Source organism: Megalobrama amblycephala, linkage group LG19 (assembly GCF_018812025.1).
Source record: "Megalobrama amblycephala isolate DHTTF-2021 linkage group LG19, ASM1881202v1, whole genome shotgun sequence".
Taxonomy (NCBI): Eukaryota; Metazoa; Chordata; class Actinopteri; order Cypriniformes; family Xenocyprididae; genus Megalobrama; species Megalobrama amblycephala.
Window position 1 is genome coordinate 2,383,487 of NC_063062.1, and position 21,239 is coordinate 2,404,725.

A 21,239-nucleotide genomic window follows, 5' to 3' on the forward strand; every position below is an offset into this window, starting at 1 on the left:
ACAGTAGTATCGTAATGACTTACATTTATTCATTTAGCAGACGCTTTTATATGAAGCGACTTCGAGGAACACAACAAATGGTTCATCTTAAAGAGGCAATAAACATGCGAAGTGCTAGAAAGTTAAAGCCAAGATTCTGGGTGGATCATTGATCTTGATCTTGTGCAATTTAAAGTCACCATGAAATCAACATTGACATTTTTTTTTTTTTTTTTATGTAATAGGCTATTAAAATTTGTGCTCATCATCATCATTATTGTGTTAAATTCATGTTTCTCGTAATCTTGAATCAGAATATCCTCTCCTCCCTTTTGCAGCATCTCTTCTCTTCTCTGATGACGAGGGCGGGGCAACCTGTCACTCACATGAGATCCACCAATAGTAAACCACAACCATCCAACAGTTATGTATAAAGCGCCATAGCTTGACTTTGAAAACTAGATCATGAGGTTAAGTCAGAATAGATATATTTACAGATTATGAACAGTTTTCAGTTTGCAAGTTTAAGTTTTAGTTTAGTAGTTTTGATAGACAGACAGATAGATAGATAGATACTTGGTGGTTGCTAAGGTGTTGCTATGCAGTTGCTAAGGTATTCTGGGTGGTTGCTAGGTTGTTGCTATGCGGTTGCTAAGGTATTCTGTGTGATTGCTAGGGTGTTGCTATGTGGTTGCTAGGGTACTCTGGGTGGTTGCTAAGGTGTTGCTATGCGGTTGCTAGGGTACTCTGGGTGGTTGCTAGGGTGTTGCTATGCGGTTGTTAGGGTACTCGGGGTGGTTGCTAAGGTGTTGCTATCTGGTTGCTAGGGTACACGGAGTGGTTGCTAAGGTGTTGCTATGTAACCATCCAACAGTTATGTATAAAGCGCTATAGCTTGACTTTGAAAACTAGATAATAAGGTTAAGTCAGAATAGATATATTTACAGATTATGAGCAGTATTATGGATAACATGAATAAATAGGAAAGATTCCCTTGAAGATTGTAAATGTTTTCATTGTTTTGTTGTTGCTGGAGGCACAAGATTGTCCAGATAAGATTTTAGTGGAAAATAAAAAATATTTAGGTGCAGCACATGGAAATTGTATTGTATCAGAAACTACCCAGGAAAATCCTCGGCTCTTTCAAACGCCATTTTACTCTCGCGATAACTGAGCGCGGACGCGCGCTTGAGAGCGAGCAGCAGTGATGGCGGACGCGGAGCTGGCGCTGGATCTGACTGACAACAAGCAAGAAGAATCAGGCGATTCTCAGGCTGACGAGGGAGAACCGGAGCCCCAGCAGACACAGGAGAACACAAATGGCGTTAAAACGTAATTTTAAACCCCTTTAAATCACAAATCCTGCCTGTTGTTCCGTCTGTCACGCGCGTGTTGTTTGCGCGGCCTGCGCTCGTTCACAGAGATAAAGAAACGCGTTTGTTTTATCCTCAAGATCAGTTTCTGTTCGTCATGCATGTATCTGAAGATAATTCGCCTATTTTTCCGTCCCTCTCAGCTCTTATTTCTGTGTCGTTTGTTTGTTTTGTGGCGCTGCGTTTATTAGTGGCGCGCGCCAATCAGAGCGGTAACCCATAGCAACCGCCCCCAAGATAAGCGACGGACTATCAACATCGAGAATTTAGCAATGATTTTAATATTTTCATTTTTAATATACATTTATAACGCTATACTTTGTGTTAATTTACCTTGGCAGTAACTGTTAAATGACAAAAAATTAATTAACGCTGCTGTGAGGGAATTTCTATATATTCCCTCTTCTTACTGATATAGTCGATCTCTTTATATATTTTTTTCCTCTTTTGGAAAATCGTGGATTGTTTCTTTTGCTATTGGAGCAAGTGGAAATTTAAAAATATATATATATTTGCTGTATTTTCCCAGTCGCCCCGTGCAGAAATTTTTTGAGAACCCCGGAAATGTGAAAAAGGTGAAATTGTTTTTCCCATTTAGTTTTTGTTAAAGTCTCTATGAAATCAAAATGGATAATTCTTGTTTTGTTTTTGTTTTTTAATATTGCAGCAAACAACAAACATCAAATCAATTACCCGCACACAAAATCAAGCCCCATTCTACATTTGTTCTTGTTCGAGAAGCAGTTTCACTCGGATATACAATAGAGGAGAAAATACGAGCATCTTTTGTTCAGGAAAGCGTTATTTATGAAAATATTTTTATGTAGTGTTTTATAAAAAAAAAAAAAAAATTTGAAAATTAATTTGAATGTTTTCAGTTTTTTTTACCAACGGTAAATGTCCAGTGTGCGCTTGAGAACACATATTTTACAGCTTAAATACTTAAACATTTTTAAACTTTTGGATCAAAATTAAAAAAGTAAAAATGAATTATGACGAAGTTGTTGAGAGTTGGAGAACTTCAAAAATATTTCTCCACTAAATTTATTGCTATGATGCTTTTCCGTGAATTCGCTGATGGCACGCAATTTAAGGATAATAACTATATAACGATGAAGATATAGTTTTAAAAACCGTTATAAATAATAACAATATCAACACTATCGCTGGAATCACTTTCAGAGCGAATGATAAACATTGACATTAGGGCTGCACGATTTATCACCCGATACGAAAAATGACATTGAACTTAAACGCGATTCTTGGTGGGATTTTTTTTTTATGCGCAGCTTGTCAATGAAATATGGCTCCAAATGCTAATCCATCTGAAAGCAGTGCGAGTTGTTTATAATGTACATTTGGATAAGCAACACGTGTCAAGACATGAAGCATTTGTTAACATCTTGTCCAACAAAAGACAACATTTAATAACATGTTTTTACTCAACTCACTTCATAACGACAGTTGAGCGTCCTTCTGTGAGATGATGTGGCTTCTCTTTATCTTCATCTTCCGTTTATTCAGCTACACCAATAGTTTGATGCCCATAGGGATTTCCTGGAATGACGCGCGTTATCTACTTCTGCGGCAGGGCATGGCAGGGCTCTGGCTTTCAGATGGAGAAGCATTTACAACTGATCACAGAGCTGTACAGCTCTGACAAGCTGCGCATAAAATAATCACAGCCTTTGCCAAATCGCATGTGATTAAAATTTGCGATATTGTACAATTATCGTGCTTGAAACGAACGGGCCTTTAGTCTGTGTAGTTGAATTGCTTTGTACTATCCGATGTGTGTCTTTTTTGTGGAAGTTCACCGCGTTTCCTCTGTTTCCCTGCAGCGACGCCGAGGAGAAGCCGGAGCCCAAAGAGAAGAGCTCCGGGGGCCGAAAGTCGCACCGCTACCATCCCTACAAAGAGCGTCACGGCGGCGGCGGCAGCGGCGGAGACAAGAAGGCCGCCCACAGGAACCGGGTGTTCATTAGCAATATCCCTTATGATATGAAGTGGCAGGCAATTAAAGATCTAATGCGCGAGAAAGGTAACCCACGCAGAGAGCGCAGCGTCACCGTCCCGTCCTCTCCCTCTCTCGTATCTGTCATGTAGCGGAGTGTAAAGAATGAGCGTTTTTCCCTCTTCTCTGGGCGGGAAGTTGAACGCTGTTCTGGCTGGTGTGAATACATATTTTGACTCTAGGCTATTCTGGTATTTGCTGTAGTCATTCACTGTAGCTTGATCTGAAGGATTGTACAGGTGGGTGGTCAAACCTGTGATTTTTCTACATCTTTAGCATTCAATGAATGTAGCGGTAGAGCTGCCTGGTTGGAGGCGCCGCTCGTGAGGAGCGGGCCGCAGGGTTCAGGTGTATGTGTTCCTGTAGCGTTGTACCCAGGGCGACCCACTGGTGATTTAAATGCCTTGTTCTCTGTGGTATTTTCCCTTTGTATGTCTCATGTAGTTGGTGAGGTTACATACGTGGAACTCTTTAAGGATGGAGAAGGAAAGTCAAGGGTAAGTGTTGGCGAATCTGCGAGGTTAAAATCGCATTTGGTTCTGCCGGTAGAGCCGATTATACTGTTGTACCTTTGACCTTGGGATGGATGGTGTGTTGATGTTACAGTAAAGACCATTATGATGATGATTTGGATGTCCTTTAAATTGGTGGTGACCCGTTTGGCTGGGGTCCATCTGTCTCACATCTGATGATTGCTTAGGTGTTTTTGATTTGGAATTAAGATCACGCCAACTGACCTTACGAGAGTCATCTGTCAGGTGTCTTTCCTTAAACCCCTTCATCCATCTGTCCGTTTGATCCGTTCTCTCTCCCGTAACAAGACCCAGTTTCATTTGCCCCCTCCTCCCGAGTTCATTTGCTTTCATTTGTCCATCTCACTGTAGCCACGTCCAAATGAAATGTCCAAAACGAGCTCATTAGACGCTCTCGTATGTTCATGAGCATGTGTTGTAATTGATCTCTCTCAAGCACTAATGATGTGAGTTGTTGAAGTTGAGGTGATTCTGATGATGTTCTTTCTTCTCCTCCTCCTCCTCCTCTTCCTCATGGGACGTGCACCTGCAGGGCTGTGGGTAAGAACCGCTTCACAACACGTCAAGACACCAGAACCATTCATTCAGCTTTTGAGCATTCATGCAAATGTTTTTATCTGAAGCGATTCCCTGGGAATCGAACCCATGACCTTGCTGTTGCAAGCACATTGATCTACTGTTTGCGCTACAGTACCTTATTTTAATACAGTGAATACTTAAATATTTCGCTTATATAAATAAAGTAATAGTTAAATGAAGTTAATATGCAATGAATGTTGCCTTCAAGAGTTTCTTTACGGCCGTATCAAGTGTTCAAGTAGGAATTATTATTATTTTTTATTTAATTATATTTTCCCAAACATTTGAAAATTGTGAAATAAAGGTACTTAAATTGTTGTATAGGAAGTAATCATTATACATTTTATGTATATTTTTTCAAGCATTGAAAAAAGTAGAAACTATTATTTTTATATTATTATATTTTCCAAATATTGTAAATGAATAATCAACTAATTGCGAAATGAAGGTACTTAACCCTTATATTTGCTAAAATAAAAAATAAAAAAATGTTCTCTTTGTCCAAATGACATGAAACTTTGTACAGTTGTTAACACTTTCTAGATCTACAAAAAAAAAAAATGGAGTGATATCTTGTTTTTATGTTAGTGTAGAAAAAAAGTCTTTGGGTTCTCCAGAGACCTCAGGCAACAAAATGTAATTCTGTAACAAAATAATTGTTTTTTAAAAAACAAATGTAATTTTACTCTGTTTATTAATGTTTTTACTTCATATTTGTGCAGTTTTTGAAGGATTTATCATATCTTTTAAATTTATATAAATAAATAAATATTTTTTTAAAATAGGTTTTTATACAACAGCTTTTTATGTAAAATTCAATTTATAAAAGACCCACATTTCTTTCATTCATGGGGATAACATGGATAATTTGACATGGTTTAGTGTGAGATTTTTGCCCATCTTTTGGAAAATGCAGTTTTAAAAGTAAAAAAATGATCACTTCATCCAGTAGATGGCGCCAGAGCTCCACTATTTGCTATTTGACTGACTGAAAGACATCTTTTCACAAGTATTTTTCAGTTGGATTCATATCTAAATATTATGAAATCACAATTATGACAATAAAAATTACTTTTTGTCAAAGTTTAGCTTTTTTTTTTTTGTACTGAGAAAAAAAAAAAGTTTTTCAACAATGTTGATTTTAAGGATGAATTTTGTCCATTTTCTAAGTGGAATCTCATCAATGTAGCAATGTAGCAATATTGAAAAACAGATTTTTTTCATTACAAAAATTACTAAACTTTGAGGAAAAAGTAGCTTTTATTGTTATAATTGTGATTTCATAATATTTAGATATGAATCCAACTGAACAATACTTGTGAAAAGATGTCTTTCAGTCAGTCAAACAGCAAATAGTGGAGCTCTGGCGCCATCTACTGGATAAAGTGATCATTTTTTACTTTTAAAACTGCATTTTCCAAAAAATGGGCAAAACTCTTACACTAAACCATGTCAAATTATCCATGTTATCCCCATGAATGAAAGTTAGAAATGTGAGTCTTTTATAAAGTGAATTTTACATTAAAAGCTTTTTTTGTATAAAACCTATTTAAAAAAAAAAAAAAAAATTTTTTACATAAATTTCAAAGATATGATAAATCCTTCAAAAACTGCACAAATGTGGAGTAAAAACATTAATATACTGAGTAAAATGACATTTTGTTGCCTGGGGTCTCTGGAGAACCCAAAGACCCTGAGTGTACTTGCCAAACGAAGACCGCACAAGGGTTAAATAGTTTTAAAAGCAGTAAGAAATTGCTATTTATATTTTCCCAAGCATTGAATAAAATAATCAACCGTGAAATGAAGGTACTTAAATTGAATTAAAAGTAAATATTTGTTAAAAATAAAGTAAAAATAAATAAATGAAAACAATGTAATGTTGCCTTTAAGAATATCTTCAGGTATATGAAAGCAGCATCAAGTATTCAAATAGAAATTATTATTATTTATATTTTCCCAAACTTTTAAAAAGATAATCAGCTGTGAAATAAAGCTACTTAAATCATTTTATAAGCAGTAGAAAATTATTTCTATTTTTCAAAGCATTATACAAGTAATTAAATATTTAAAATATTCAAATAAATAATGTTTAAAAAAAAGTAAATAAGAATAAATTAACAACTGTGAAATAAAGCTACTTAAATGGTTTTGTATTATAAGTAGTACAGATTGAATGTCAGCATGTTTAGCATCACTAGTTCACTCTCTCTCACACACACACACACACACAGCTGTACGTGTCCTGACCGCTGCTCGTCTCTTTCAGTGTGGTTGAGTTCAAAGATGAAGAGTTTGTGAAGAAAGCCATTGAAGTCATGAGCAAACATGATCTGAACGGACGACCGCTGAACATTAAGGAGGTAGAGATCTCTTCATCCCGCTGTGTGCTGTCCATCCAGTGTGTGTTTGTCCAGACAGCGTGTGACGTGTGTCGGCCTGTTTTAGGATCCGGACGGCGATCATGCGCGGCGCGTCCTGCAGAGATCGGGACGGATGTACGGAGGGGGTCGAGGGCAGGACGGCGGCCCGTCCGGGATGAACGTCCCTCCCTCCATCGCCAACAATCCCAACATTCCTCCTGAGATCATCAGCGCGCTGCAGGCCGGACGTCTGGGAACCACCGTGTTCGTCGCCAACGTGAGTCAGTCACTGCTTTGACGTGTCACTGCGGTTCAAGTAGAAATGAATGGGGTTTTTTTAGGTTTTTCCAAAAGTTTTCACAGAGTAGCAGTAGGAAATTTTTATTTGATCTTAAGCACACGTTCATTCAACTTCTGATTCACGTGCGTTTTCTTGTTTGTGTTTGCCGCAGCTGGACTTTAAGGTGGGCTGGAAGAAGCTGAAGGAGGTGTTTGGCATGGCGGGGACGGTGAGGAGGGCGGACGTGAAAGAAGACAAAGACGGGAAGAGCCGAGGGATGGGGACGGTCACCTTTGAGCAGCCGCTGGAGGCCGTTCAAGCCATCTGTATCCTCTGGACCAAAACCTGCTGATCCAAAAGAAAATTCAATTACTTTTATTTATGTGGTGTTTAAAAAAAATCCCACTCGGTCATGCTGCAGTACTGAATATAAACACACAGCCACACTGAGAAACAAACCCTTAACCAGGGAAAAGCCAAATACGGAAAAGTATTGATTGCAAAAATAGTAGCGCTGCACGATTAATCGTTAAAAGATTGTGATCTTGATTCAAACACCCACTCGATCTTATTCCTGAATGACAGCGATTCGCAGCGAATCACAGCGAACGTTCAGATCAGAGTTGTCATTCATGTATAGGTCTGAAACAAGCTGGTCTTTTCAAGCTCACAGTATCATTATTTCTGTCTTACAATCATTCAGATTTTCACAGAAGTACTGGAATAAAAGTTTATAGTTCAGATATAAACACTGATGTCTATGATAGTGATCAAAATAGACTAAATCACCTTTCAAAAGTAACTTGATGCTTCAAATAACGATTGTATCAATTACATCGTTACACCAGTAGGTGGCGACAAATGACTATTAAAAATGTATCTGTCATTGAATCATTCATTCAAGAGATTCGTTCAAAAATGCTGATTCATGCAGTAATAGGCTTTTTTGAGATGCATTGGTGTGCGCAGGCCGATTGGCGTATGACATCAAAGTACTAAAAGAATGATTCAAAAGCTATCCAGTCGCTCTCATGATACTTTGATACGCCGATCAGTCTGCGCAGCGGCGATGTATCTCGAATGATCCTACTGAAACATGTGAAGTCTTTGAGTGAGTCATTGAATCATTCACTCAAGAGATTTGCTCAAAAACACTGATTCATCCAGTAATGAAACAAGTGAAGTCTTTATGAGCAAGTCATTGAATCATTCACTCAACCCATTTATTTTATTTTATTTATTTATTTATTTTTTATAAATAGTTCATTCAAATTACTTAGGCTAGATATTTTAATTAGACTGCAGCAATTAACATTTTGTCAGAACCGCTAGTAAATGATGTTATTTTGTTTAGTTGTCTATTCAGAAACACTGGAGAATCATGATCTCCATTTAAAAAAAAAAAAAAAAAAAATTGTGATTCTCAATTTATCCAGAATCGTGCAGCTCTAAAAAATAGTTTAGTCAAATTAAGGAAAGACACTACAGGTGTTTGAACGAATCAATATCTCCAGACATTTGTTTCATTGTACAAGTTTTCTGAAATGTCATTTTTAAATATGAAAATACTCTCAAAAGACTGAAAACGAATACATTTTCAGCATGTTCTCAGGAATAAAATCAGGTGAATCATATACGAACAACCCTTCAGAATATAGATATGAATAAAACTGTAAAGTTTGGTGTGTGAAGCTGCTGAAGTGGAGATTTCTGACTCAAACTCGCCGCCTTTAAAGATTAAGATTGAAATCTACAGAAGCAAATAGATCAAGTGAAAGAAAATAAACACCAGGCTGAAAGAAGACATGCTATAGAAGCAAAATATAAAAACTGACCAGTGCATGGAGAAAAACAGTTTTGCCTGTAGTGTCTTGCTCTAAAAATATAATATTTGTGCTGTATTTTTAGTCTTATTACAGCATCACATCATTGCCAAGTTAGTCTGATTCTATTGGAGTTATTTGTGAGTTCAGGTTGTAAATCGCTCACTCTTTTTTGTGCGTCTTCCTTCACTCCCGCTCTCAGCCATGTTCAACGGTCAGATGCTGTTTGACAGACAGATGCATGTGAAAATGGTGAGACATTGTGTTCGTTCTTGTACGGCTTGAATGTGTTTATGAATCACAGCTTTCATTCATGAGTTTGTTTTATTGTAGGATGATAAATCACTTCCTCCAGATGACGTCCGGCCAGCAGAGAAACCGCCACAGTTACCCAGTAAGCAATTTCTGTGCTTGTTTGAGATCAGTTAGGATGGTTAAACGGGTGTGTTTGTGTCTTTATGTATATTTAAGTGTGTAATTCTATATGTTTGTGATGTGTGTTGCAGGAGGTCTGGGCGGCATCGGTATGGGTTTGGGTCCCGGCGGGCAGCCAATCAATGCCAACCGTCTCAGTGGAGGGGGCGTGGCCTCCATGGGACCTGGAGGTGTGTTCATGTTTGCTTAATTATTTATGTAACGTTATTCAGCACATGATGCGATTGATGATGTAATGAAGGACTGATTGATCCCGCAGGGATGGACGGGCCGGGATGCAGCAGCATGAACCGCATGAGTGGTGAGACGTCATGTCCATCTGAAGCAGATTGTGATCATCTGTGAGGACGCTCATCTGTGTGTGTGTGTGTGTGTGTAGGGATGGGCGGAGGGTTTTCCAGCATGGACTGCATGGGCGGAATGGGAGGATTTGGTGGCAGAGACATGGGACCCATGGGCCGAATGGGAGGTAAAACATCATTGCGTCGAACTGTTCATCTGTTAGAGCTGCACGATATTGGGAAAAATTGACGTTGCGATAGTTTTCGTTAATATATATTGAGATTTGAAGAATACAGGAATGTTCAGCAGATGATATGAATGGCTGTATTGAGTGGAAGTGATTCTGTCTGCAGAAATAAAATAATTTAATAACTTATTTATAGGCACCTTTCAAGGCACTCAAGGACACACAACAGCATAAAGAACTAGATCAGTAATATATAAAGTAACGCAAAACACATAGTATTTCAAAATATAATCATAAAACAAATTGTGTATAATATTTGTTTGAGGAGTTTAAACACATTTCTCTCCACTTGAGTTTGCATAGGCCACATTCCCACTCTTTATGACCAGTTCAATATGAAATTGTGTATTTGTATCATTTTCTTGTGATATATATATATATATATATATATATATATATATATATAAGCACTGCATCATGGGATGCATGTGTGTGGCTTGTTGATATATCGTGCAGCCCTGCTCTCTGTCTCACGCTCGAGTTTGTGCAGATATGTATCGCTCTGGAATGGCAGGGATGGACAGAGACTTCGGCAGAAGTGACCTGGGAATGAGCCGCCCATTCGGAGACTCGTTTGGAGGTGAACTCTGAGAGTGTGTGTGTGTGTGTGTGTGTGTGAGAGAGAGAGAGAGAGAGAGAGTGTGTGTGTGTGTGTGTGAGTTCACACTTGAGCTGATGGTGACGCTGACGGCCTGTTCTCCTTTCCATCAGGTGGAGGATATGCAGGAATGGGGAATGCTGGGATGGGACCCATGGGCTCCGGATTAGGTTACTCATCTCACGCTCTCACACAGAATTAAATTAACATAAAATTCATTTTGATTGACAAACCAAATTAACACTGGTTCACTGCATTAATAAATGCTGTAGAAGTGTCTTTCATTGTTAATCTTAATTCATATTTAACTTTTAGTTATAAATTATTAAAATCAAAAGTTGCATCTGTTAATATTATTTAATGGACCTGTGGCCGGTTGAATGAACTGCATAGACTAGTTTTAAAAGTTAGCCACCTTTAATTAATGATCTTGCATTTTATTAGCACTTGAACTTTGTGTTGTTTTAATCAGAATTAACCTGAGAGTCGTGTGTGTGTGTGTGTGTGTGTGTGTGTGTGTTTCAGGAGGAGGAGGAATGATGAATATGGGAATGGACCGCATGAATTCTGGCTTTGACCGAATGGCCGGAAACATGGACATGGGGCGTGGCTTCGGCCAGTACGGAGGAGGCTCGGGTCACATGGGTGGAATGAGTGACAGGGGGGCGGGGTCAAAGGGCGGATGCCAGATCTTTGTGAGAAACGTATGTATGAACATGACGGAGTGTGTGTGTGTGTGTGTCACTGACGTGTGTTTGATGAGATTCATTTTGTCCGCAGCTCTCGTATGATCTGACCTGGCAGAAGCTCAAGGAGAAGTTCGGCCACTGCGGTACGTGTGTTCCTCACTGCTGTAAATCTCACTGCTTTTCGCTTTTATTGAATTGAATGTTGATTAGGTTTAAGAGGAAATAAAATATGCAAAAATATACATCAATATTATAAGGGGAAAAAAGCAGGAGTGTGAAAAGTGATGTTAAACAGCAGCTCACAGCAGAGAGAATTGAGAACAAAACAGCTGGAAAAAAATAATAAAATAAATAAATACAAAAATTATAATATAAATAAGATATATAAATAAAAAAACGAAATTACCCCCATAAATATTATTTATTAAATTTATTATAATTGTATTATATACTTTACATATATTATAATGATACAAATTAAATTATAATACTTTTAAATTATTTGTATTATAATTTGTGTGTGTGTGTGTATATATAGTGCATCACAAATTTATATAATATATTAAAAAATGTATTTAAATATATAAAATAGACAAATAAAATTAATTTAAAAATATAAAAATCAGTCCATAATTTTGTTTCTGGTACAGCATTTTATTTAAATTCATTACAAACATAAGAATGTAACATGACACTGTCGTCTTCAGGTCAGGTGATGTATGCTGAAATAAAGATGGAGAACGGTAAATCCAAAGGATGCGGGACAGTGCGCTTCGACTCTCCCGAGAGCGCTGAGAAAGCCTGCAGAATGATGAACGGAACCAAGATCAACGGACGAGAGGTTGATGTTCGCATCGACCGCAACGCCTAACTCACTCTCACACGTCACCGCCCACCTCTGTTTTGTTTTAAAAACATCATGACTCATATCTGAACAATCTCAGCAGCCACTTCAACCTTTTAATGTGCTAGTGCCCACTTTTTTCTTTTCTTTTCTTTTTTTTTTGTAATCATTAGTGGGGCGTTTGTCTCTTACTAAATTTTAAAAAATAAAAAGCTGGCTGTTGTAAATTGTCTGGCTCTGAGTTTGTCTGCTGCAGAGATCTCAGTTCTCAGTCCAGTAAAATTCTTAACTTCTGTCTTCCAAATCTTCTGTTTTCCCAAAAGTACTTCTTAGGAATGTTCTTGAGAAAAAACGTGTTGAAAATCTTGAGGAAAAAAAATCTTTCAGGTCGTTTCGAACCGAAACGTTTTGAAGACACATCAGTAAATCACATTAATAAGAAATGTAATGAAGAAATGCCACCAATTATTTTAAAATGAAAATTTTGACCTCTCAAATCCTCACTTCTGTACTTAAAAAGAGTGTTTTATGCATCATAGTATTTTTTTTTTTTTTATTGTAATACAGCGTTACAGTAATAAGAATCTGTTAACAAAAAGCCAAGTGTCTGGATGAATGATCTGAGGTAGATGATGAATGTCAGAGTGTTGAAGCTCATGACCGAGACGAGTGATTCTGTAACGACAAACATAATTAAACCAACATACTGAGGAAATAAATTAGGTACAATCAACAATCTTTGGCATTTAGATTTCTAAATTAAGTAATTTTAAGCAATTTACTATCGTAAGTCTTATTACAATGGTAAACAGATTTTTCCAAATAACTAATTTTATTACAACGTTGACCAAAATCCCTGAGCAAAAAAGTTTTAGAAACTAAATCAACTCGCAACATGGAAATAAACTGGAAAACAAGAAACATTTGTTCATTACAAGATCGAGCTGTTCAGTGATTTGCTCCAGTTGAAAACATTAATGTAACGATGAAATTTACTACTGCACTGCAGAAAATGTTTTTCTTAGTATTTTTGTCTTTTCCATGTAAAAAATTCTTAAATCAAGATGCATTAACTTGAGAAGCAAAATTAAAGACCCCCTTTGATTTTTAATGATGCGACTCATGATTAAAATGATTGCATATGAAGTAAAATTTGAAAAAAGTCAATTTTAAAGAGCGTTAGAACACATTTTATGTGAATATGTTCATTAATATAAACATTTGATACTTTGAGGTCAAAAGCATCCCTTGTTACAGAATCACTTTTCTAAACGGACCATCGTTTGACTTTTGTTCTAAATCAATCAACCAATGGAAATAAGTAACGCTTTAAAAAAAAAAAAAAAAAAAAACCCACAACCTTATTTTTGTCCATGCACTGCAAAAAATGATTTTCATCCTCATATCAGATGCTTCACTGATCGCGACTCCAGCAGAACGTTAGTCACTGCAGGCTCTGATTGGGTTGTTCCCGATGATCCCGAGCTCATACAAGATAGACAGCGTGGCGAAGAGGATGTAGCACACCAGAGACACCACGCCCAATTTCCAGTCCAACTTCCATCCGTTAATGTGAACAGCCAAGAAGAGGAAGACGATGGAGAGCAGCAGTGTACAGGACATGAAGACCAAACCAGTGCTGTTGACCTCCACTGGAGATCCAGTGTCCACAAACACCGTCTTGATGAACCATGGCAGACCGAGACACAGCATGTCGAAGACGTTGGAGCCCACGATGTTGGACATGGCCATGTCAGCCTTACCTGTGAGAGACACACAAGAACTTCACGTATGAACGGTTCACGTGATGTTTGGATACGTGAGGACGGTTCTTTACCTTCACGAGCCACCATCACACTGGCCACGGTGTCAGGAATGCTGGTTCCTGCTGCCAGGAGCGTCATTCCCATGACTGTATCCGGGATTCCCAGCGTCTCACCTGAACAAAACAACAAGGCAGAACTTTACACTCTTAGAAAAAAGGTTTAGTGGGTTCTGTATAGAACACTAGGGTTCTTGACTAAATTTTAAAGAATTATGTATAATTCGCTTCATATGTAAAAATTTAACATATGAAGAGCCCGACGGAACCCTTTAAGGATTAGTTCACTTTTAAATGAACTTTTGCTGATAATTTACTCTCCTCCATGTCATCCAAGATGTCCATGTCTTTCTTTCTTCAGTCGAAAAGAAATTAAGGTTTTTGATGAAAACATTACTGGATTATTCTCCATATAGTGGACTTCAATGGGCACCAAACGGTTCAAGGTCCAAATGACAGTTTCAGTGCAGCTTCAAAGGGCTTTAAACGATACCAGATGATGAATAAAGGTCTTATCTAGCGAAACGATCGGTCATATAAAAAAAAAAAAAAAGTTTACGTTTTATAAGCACAAATGCATGGACATCTTGGATGACATGGGGGGAGTAAATTATTGGCAAATGTTTATTTAAAAGTGGACGAACCCTTTAAGGTTCTATATATGAAGCGTCTGACGGAACCCTTTAAGGTTCTACATATGAAGCGTCTGACGGAACCCTTTAAGGTTCTACATATGAAGCGTCTGACGGAACCCTTTAAGGTTCTACATATGAAGCGTCTGACGGAACCCTTTAAGGTTCTACATATGAAGCGTCTGACGGAACCCTTTAAGGTTCTACATATGAAGCGTCTGACGAACCCTTTAAGGTTCTACATATGAAGCGCCTGACGAACCCTTTAAGGTTCTACATATGAAGCGTCTGACGGAACCCTTTAAGGTTCTACATATGAAGCGTCTGACGGAACCCTTTAAGGTTCTACATATGAAGCGTCTGACGGAACCCTTTAAGGTTCTACATATGAAGCGTCTGACGGAACCCTTTAAGGTTCTACATATGAAGCGTCTGACGGAACCCTTTAAGGTTCTACATATGAAGCGTCTGACGGAACCCTTTAAGGTTCTACATATGAAGCGTCTGACGGAACCCTTTAAGGTTCTACATATGAAGCGTCTGACGAACCCTTTAAGGTTCTACATATGAAGCGCCTGACGAACCCTTTAAGGTTCTACATATGAAGCGTCTGACGGAACCCTTTAAGGTTCTACATATGAAGCGTCTGACGGAACCCTTTAAGGTTCTACATATGAAGCGTCTGACGGAACCCTTTAAGGTTCTACATATGAAGCGTCTGACGGAACCCTTTAAGGTTCTACATATGAAGCGTCTGACGAACCCTTTAAGGTTCTACATATGAAGCGTCTGACGGAACCCTTTAAGGTTCTACATATGAAGCGTCTGACGGAACCCTTTAAGGTTCTACATATGAAGCGTCTGACGGAACCCTTTAAGGTTCTACATATGAAGCGTCTGACGGAACCCTTTAAGGTTCTACATATGAAGCGTCTGACGGAACCCTTTAAGGTTCTACATATGAAGCGTCTGACGGAACCCTTTAAGGTTCTACATATGAAGCGTCTGACGAACCCTTTAAGGTTCTACATATGAAGCGTCTGACGGAACCCTTTAAGGTTCTACATATGAAGCGTCTGACGGAACCCTTTAAGGTTCTACATATGAAGCGTCTGACGGAACCCTTTAAGGTTCTACATATGAAGCGTCTGACGGAACCCTTTAAGGTTCTACATATGAAGCGCCTGACGGAACCCTTTAAGGTTCTACATATGAAGCGCCTGACGGAACCCTTTTAAGGTTCTACATATGAAGCGTCTGACGGAACCCTTTAAGGTTCTACATATGAAGCGCCTGACGGAACCCTTTAAGGTTCTACATATGAAGCGCCTAACGAACCCTTTAAGGTTCTACATATGAAGCGCCCGACGGAACCCTTTAAGGTTCGACGTTTTTTTCCTATGCTACTTAAGATTTTCAAAATAAACCTTGAATTTAAATTCAAATAATATGACTTAATTATGATGTTTTCTTGGGGTTTCACCATTTGACAACTGTCATAAATTATTAGAAATTATCTGATGTTTAAATATCAGACCAAAGTCCTCTCTCTGATGTAATTTCCTGGCGTCCTGCATGTTACACTGGAGTAATGGAGTAATGATGCTGAAAATTCAGCTTTGATTACAGGAATAAATTACACTTTACTGTATGTTTGATCAAATAAATGCAGCCTTGGTGAGCAAAAGAGACTCAAAAACTTTTATATATGAAAAAAAAAATTCTATTATTCCAAACATCTGACTGGTAGTGTAAATATAAAGCAAAAGATAGAATAAAAAGTGTTCAGTGCATTTTGAAAAAAAGTTTTTTTTTTTGCTGAGCTGAGCATGTGACTGCATCACAGGCTTCTCGAGCTCAAAAGTTCAAAACTCCCCGAGTGGGTGACGTCCTGAGGGTCGGACCGCAGTGCTTTCTCTCCCAGTACCTGCTCATTAGTGTCGGGCTCCAAAGCTCCGCTGGTGCTCATGTGAATCTGTGACCGTGTGCAGGATAATAATCCTATTATATGCGGCTGCATCACATGGTTTCTCACGGGCCCCATGGGGTTCAGCCGGACGGACCGGAGAACGTCGAGCCGACAGCATCATAATCCTTCAGGATACAGCGCTGGCATTTCAGGAATGGAATCAGGGAGCATGTGACTCGCCTGTGTGTGACCCATTCAAACGCCGAACGTCTGCAGCACAACTAGATGACGACTGTGGCTGGGAACAAAAATCCACAACACTGCAATAATAATAATAATAATACTACCTGTGACAGAGCGGGACAAACAACAGCTGTTTCTTTCTCTGTCAATTTCATACCATCATGTAAATATGAAAGACTCCACACTAGATCCAGTCCATCACTAGCTCCAATGCATATTTATCGCAAACGATAACAAGACGACAAAACCAACTATATTTAAATTCTCTTAATCAAACAAAATGACAATATTTAAATCTCTTAATAGAACAAAATTGACGATATTTAAATATCTTAACTGAACAAAACCAACAATATTTAAATCTCTTAATCAAACAAAATGACAATATTTAAATCTCTTAATCGATCAAAACCGACAATATTTAAATCTCTTAATCAAACAAAATGACAATATTTAAATCTCCTAATCGAACAAAATGACAATATTTAAATCTCTTAATCAAACGAAACTGACAATATTTAAATCTCTTAATCAAACAAAACGACAATATTTAAATTTCCTAATAAAACAAAACTGACAATATTTAAATCACTTAATCAAACAAAATGACAATATTTAAATCTCTTAATCAAACGAAACTGACAATTTTTAAATCACTTAATCGAACAAAACTGGCAATATTTAAATCACTTAATCAAACAAAACGACAATATTTAAATCTCTTAATCAAACGAAACTGACAATTTTTAAATCACTTAATCAAACAAAATGACAATATTTAAATCACTTAATCAAACAAAACTGACAATATTTAAATCACTTAATCAAACAAAACGACAATATTTAAATCTCTTAATCAAACGAAACTGACAATTTTTAAATCACTTAATCGAACAAAACTGACAATATTTAAATCACTTAATCAAACAAAACGACAATATTTAAATCTCTTAATCAAACGAAACTGACAATTTTTAAATCACTTAATCGAACAAAACTGACAATTTTTAAATCACTTAATCAAACAAAACTGACAATATTTAAATCACTTAATCAAACAAAACGACAATATTTAAATCTCTTAATCAAACGAAACTGACAATTTTTAAATCACTTAATCGAACAAAACTGACAATATTTAAATCACTTAATCAAACAAAACGACAATATTTAAATCTCTTAATCAAACGAAACTGACAACTTTTAAATCACTTAATCAAACAAAATGACAATATTTAAATCACTTAATCAAACAAAACTGACAATATTTAAATCACTTAATCAAACAAAACAACATTTAAATCTCTTAATCAAACGAAACTGACAATTTTTAAATCACTTAATCGAACAAAACTGACAATATTTAAATCACTTAATCAAACAAAACGACAATATTTAAATCTCTTAATCAAACGAAACTGACAATTTTTAAATCACTTAATCGAACAAAACTGACAATTTTTAAATCACTTAATCAAACAAAACGACAATATTTAAATCTCTTAATCAAACGAAACTGACAATTTTTAAATCACTTAATCGAACAAAACTGACAATATTTAAATCTCTTAATCAAGCGAAACTGACAATTTTTAAATCACTTAATCGAACAAAACTGACAATATTTAAATCTCTTAATCGAACAAAACTGACAATATTTAAATCTCTTAATCAAACGAAACTGACAATTTTTAAATCACTTAATCGAACAAAACTGACAATATTTAAATCTCTTAATCGAACAAAACTGACAATATTTAAATCTCTTAATCAAACGAAACTGACAATTTTTAAATCACTTAATCGAACAAAACTGACAATATTTAAATCTCTTAATCAATGAAACTGACAATTTTTAAATTACTTAATCAAACAAAACTGACAATATTTAAATCTCTTAATCAAACAAAACTGACAATATTTAAATCACTTAATCAAACAAAATGACAATATTTAAATCACTTAATCAAACAAAACTGACAATATTTAAATCACTTAATCAAACAAAATGACAATATTTAAATCTCTTAATCAAACGAAACTGACAATTTTTAAATCACTTAATCGAACAAAACTGACAATATTTAAATATCTTAATCAAACAAAATCGACAATATTTAAATCTCTTAATCAAACGAAACTGACAATTTTTAAATCACTTAATCAAACAAAACGACAATATTTAAATCTCTTAATCAAACGAAACTGACAATTTTTAAATCACTTAATCGAACAAAACTGACAATATTTAAATCACTTAATCAAACAAAACGACAATATTTAAATCTCTTAATCAAACGAAAACTGACAATTTTTAAATCACTTAATCGAACAAAACTGACAATATTTAAATCTCTTAATCAAACAAAATCGACAATATTTAAATCTCTTAATCAAACGAAACTGACCATTTTTAAATCACTTAATCGAACAAAACTGACAATATTTAAATATCTTAATCAAACGAAACTGACAATTTTTAAATCACTTAAACAAAACTGACAATATTTAAATCTCTTAATCGAACAAAACTGACAATATTTAAATCTCTTAATCAATGAAACTGACAATTTTTAAATTACTTAATCAAACAAAACTGACAATATTTAAATCTCTTAATCGAACAAAACTGACAATATTTAAAGTCTTGATCACTCAGTCGTGTTTGAGTCACTGCTGCACTGATATTGTTCATTGTATCATATTGTATCACGCAAGTATATCTAGATGTAAATCCAGAAGATCACTCGTATCATCATTATATATCATCACTATATATCAAATCACCCAGCTTGACTTGACTTGTAGATCCTAAAGCTCATCTGGTTGATCGTGACGCATGCAGTGCAAAGGTTGCGGGTTTGATTCCCAGCACTCACACCATCAGTGCACTGCAGGTCCACCAGATGAACATCAACAGAAAGAAAGAAAAGCATGCTCACCAACGACAGTGACCATCCACACCAGGACGTATGTGAAGCCGGAGATCCAGACTGCAGACATCAGGAAGGTGATCATGTACCATTTCTTCCAGAAGCGTCTCCTGCAGTCGGGAATGGTCAGGAACAACAACACGATGGCCGGAAGCGACAAAACCCAAAGGATCCGCTTCAGGTCATGTTCGGGCATCGTGAACACGCTCTTCTGCTCTGAGAGAGGAAACGTGTGCAAACACAGATTGAGACATTTTTTAATGGTTCAAATGGCTTTTTTATGGCATCGCTGCAAGAAAAAAAAATATTTTTAAGAGTGTAGGTATCACCAAAATTATTTAAAAAAATGCAGCCAGTGGAACGCAAGGATGTGACATCATCACATACCTTCGCCGATCTCGTTCAAGCCGTGCAGACTGAGCGAGAGGTGGGAATATCCGGAGTCGTCCTGGAAGATGCCGCTGTCGGCTCGAGAGCGGCGGTGAAGTCTCAGGCTGGTGTCGTCGCTCCATCCCACCAGAGGCTGCTGCTTCTCGCGCTCTCGAGAGCTCTTGCTGAGACACATGCAGCACGGGCTGAAGCGCTGCATCACGTACTCGCTGATCTTCAGATCGAAACACAGCACCACCACATACACGCCGTACACCAGCAGAAGACACGCGCCGTCGTACCTGCCAACACACAAGAGCTTCGTTTGTGTCAGCAAACCAATGTGCCGAAGTGTAAAGACACGTGTAAAGTGCTGTAATTTTGTACGCAAACTTGATTTGAAATAATAGAGTGCTGCAGGAATAAGTCTGAAAAGCCAGAAAGAGAACAAAAGCATCACTTCCTACGAAACTGGTGCAAAATATCAGTAATAAAAGTCAGACTTTTGTTGGTAAAAGACACTATAAAAGAACAAAAGATACATAACTAAAACTATATCTAATAAACTACAGTCCAATGTGTTTGTAGAACAAAAGTTTAAAGACCAAATAGTCTAAAAAAGATAGTATAAAAAACTAGAATGTACATTTCCTGAAGAAAATGTGAATGGTGCTTGCAGTGGCAAAATTCGGCACCGGTTGCTAGGGTGCTGTAATTGGTTGCTAGGGCGTGGCTATGAAGTTGCTGTGCCACTACTTATTGGCTGGCCGAATGAAAAGAGCCCAGCCCCAAGTCTCTATGACCTTCTGATCCAAAGATATGATCTCACAGATTTTGACCCAATGTTAAGTCTATGGGAGTTTTTTCAGCCAATTTTTTCGTATGCTGTGCGAACATCGTACACCCGATCGCTTAGAAAAGTCATAGCACACCTCTTCTCAATAAGCCGGTCTATTTGACACCTCATTCGTGGGTCTACGACAAACGGTGCGGGACGAGTTACGCGCCAAAGTTTTGTCTAGGTGAATAGTAATTACAATACTAGAATGTACATTTCCTGAAGAAAATGTGAATGGTGCTTGCAGTGGCAAAATTCGGCACCGGTTGCTAGGGTGCTGTAATTGGTTGCTAGGACGTGGCTATGAAGTCACTACTTATTGGTGGCTTGATAGGCCGAGTCAAAAGAGCCCAGCCCCAAGTCTCTATGACCTTTTAAACCAAAGATATGATCTCACAGATTTGTTCCCCATGTTAAGTCTATGGGAGTTTTTTCAGCCCTTGTTTCGTACGCT

At 37.1% G+C, this 21,239-nt stretch overlaps 2 protein-coding genes across 3 annotated transcripts; one reads left to right on the forward strand and one right to left on the reverse strand.

The window, feature by feature from the left end:
- Positions 1-1,131: 1,131 nt before the first annotated feature.
- myef2 (myelin expression factor 2) lies at positions 1,132-12,266 on the forward strand. Its single transcript, XM_048168524.1, has 17 exons — positions 1,132-1,311; positions 3,194-3,393; positions 3,811-3,863; positions 4,432-4,439; positions 6,748-6,841; positions 6,927-7,118; positions 7,294-7,447; positions 9,147-9,196; positions 9,278-9,338; positions 9,451-9,549; positions 9,639-9,680; positions 9,759-9,848; positions 10,399-10,488; positions 10,620-10,676; positions 11,032-11,210; positions 11,287-11,338; positions 11,903-12,266. Exons 1-17 carry the CDS (start codon positions 1,187-1,189, stop codon positions 12,064-12,066), a joined length of 1,710 nt encoding a protein of 569 aa, XP_048024481.1. The 5' UTR covers positions 1,132-1,186; the 3' UTR covers positions 12,067-12,266.
- Positions 12,267-12,578: 312 nt separating this feature from the next.
- slc24a5 (solute carrier family 24 member 5) lies at positions 12,579-20,959 on the reverse strand. Of its 2 annotated transcripts, XM_048168527.1 has the most exons (4): positions 19,966-20,959; positions 19,588-19,794; positions 13,877-13,978; positions 12,579-13,802 (listed from the first exon to the last, which is right to left on the reverse strand). In XM_048168527.1, the coding sequence occupies exons 1-4, from the start codon at positions 20,402-20,404 to the stop codon at positions 13,480-13,482; spliced, it is 1,071 nt and encodes a 356-aa protein (XP_048024484.1). In that variant the 5' UTR covers positions 20,405-20,959; the 3' UTR covers positions 12,579-13,479. The 2 variants fall into 2 exon arrangements, with proteins under 2 accessions (XP_048024484.1, XP_048024482.1); XM_048168525.1 differs by having other exon boundaries at positions 12,579-13,978.
- Between the last annotated feature and the right edge of the window lie 280 nt (positions 20,960-21,239).

Bases quoted from the DNA above. Each gene is read 5' to 3' on its own strand.
- slc24a5 (XM_048168525.1), bottom strand. From the start codon at position 20,404: ATGCTTTTGTTCTCTTTCTGGCTTTTCAGACTTATTCCTGCAGCACTC. The intron at 19,795-19,965 runs GTATGTGATGAT...TTCCTCTCTCAG, and splicing joins CTTGAACGAGATCGGCGAAG to AGCAGAAGAGCGTGTTCACG. The intron at 13,979-19,587 runs GTGAGCATGCTT...TGTTTTGTTCAG, and splicing joins GTGGATGGTCACTGTCGTTG to GTGAGACGCTGGGAATCCCG.
- myef2 (XM_048168524.1), top strand. From the start codon at position 1,187: ATGGCGGACGCGGAGCTGGCGCTGGATCTGACTGACAACAAGCAAGAA. The intron at 6,842-6,926 runs GTAGAGATCTCT...GGCCTGTTTTAG, and splicing joins GACCGCTGAACATTAAGGAG to GATCCGGACGGCGATCATGC. The intron at 9,339-9,450 runs GTAAGCAATTTC...TGTGTGTTGCAG, and splicing joins GAAACCGCCACAGTTACCCA to GAGGTCTGGGCGGCATCGGT.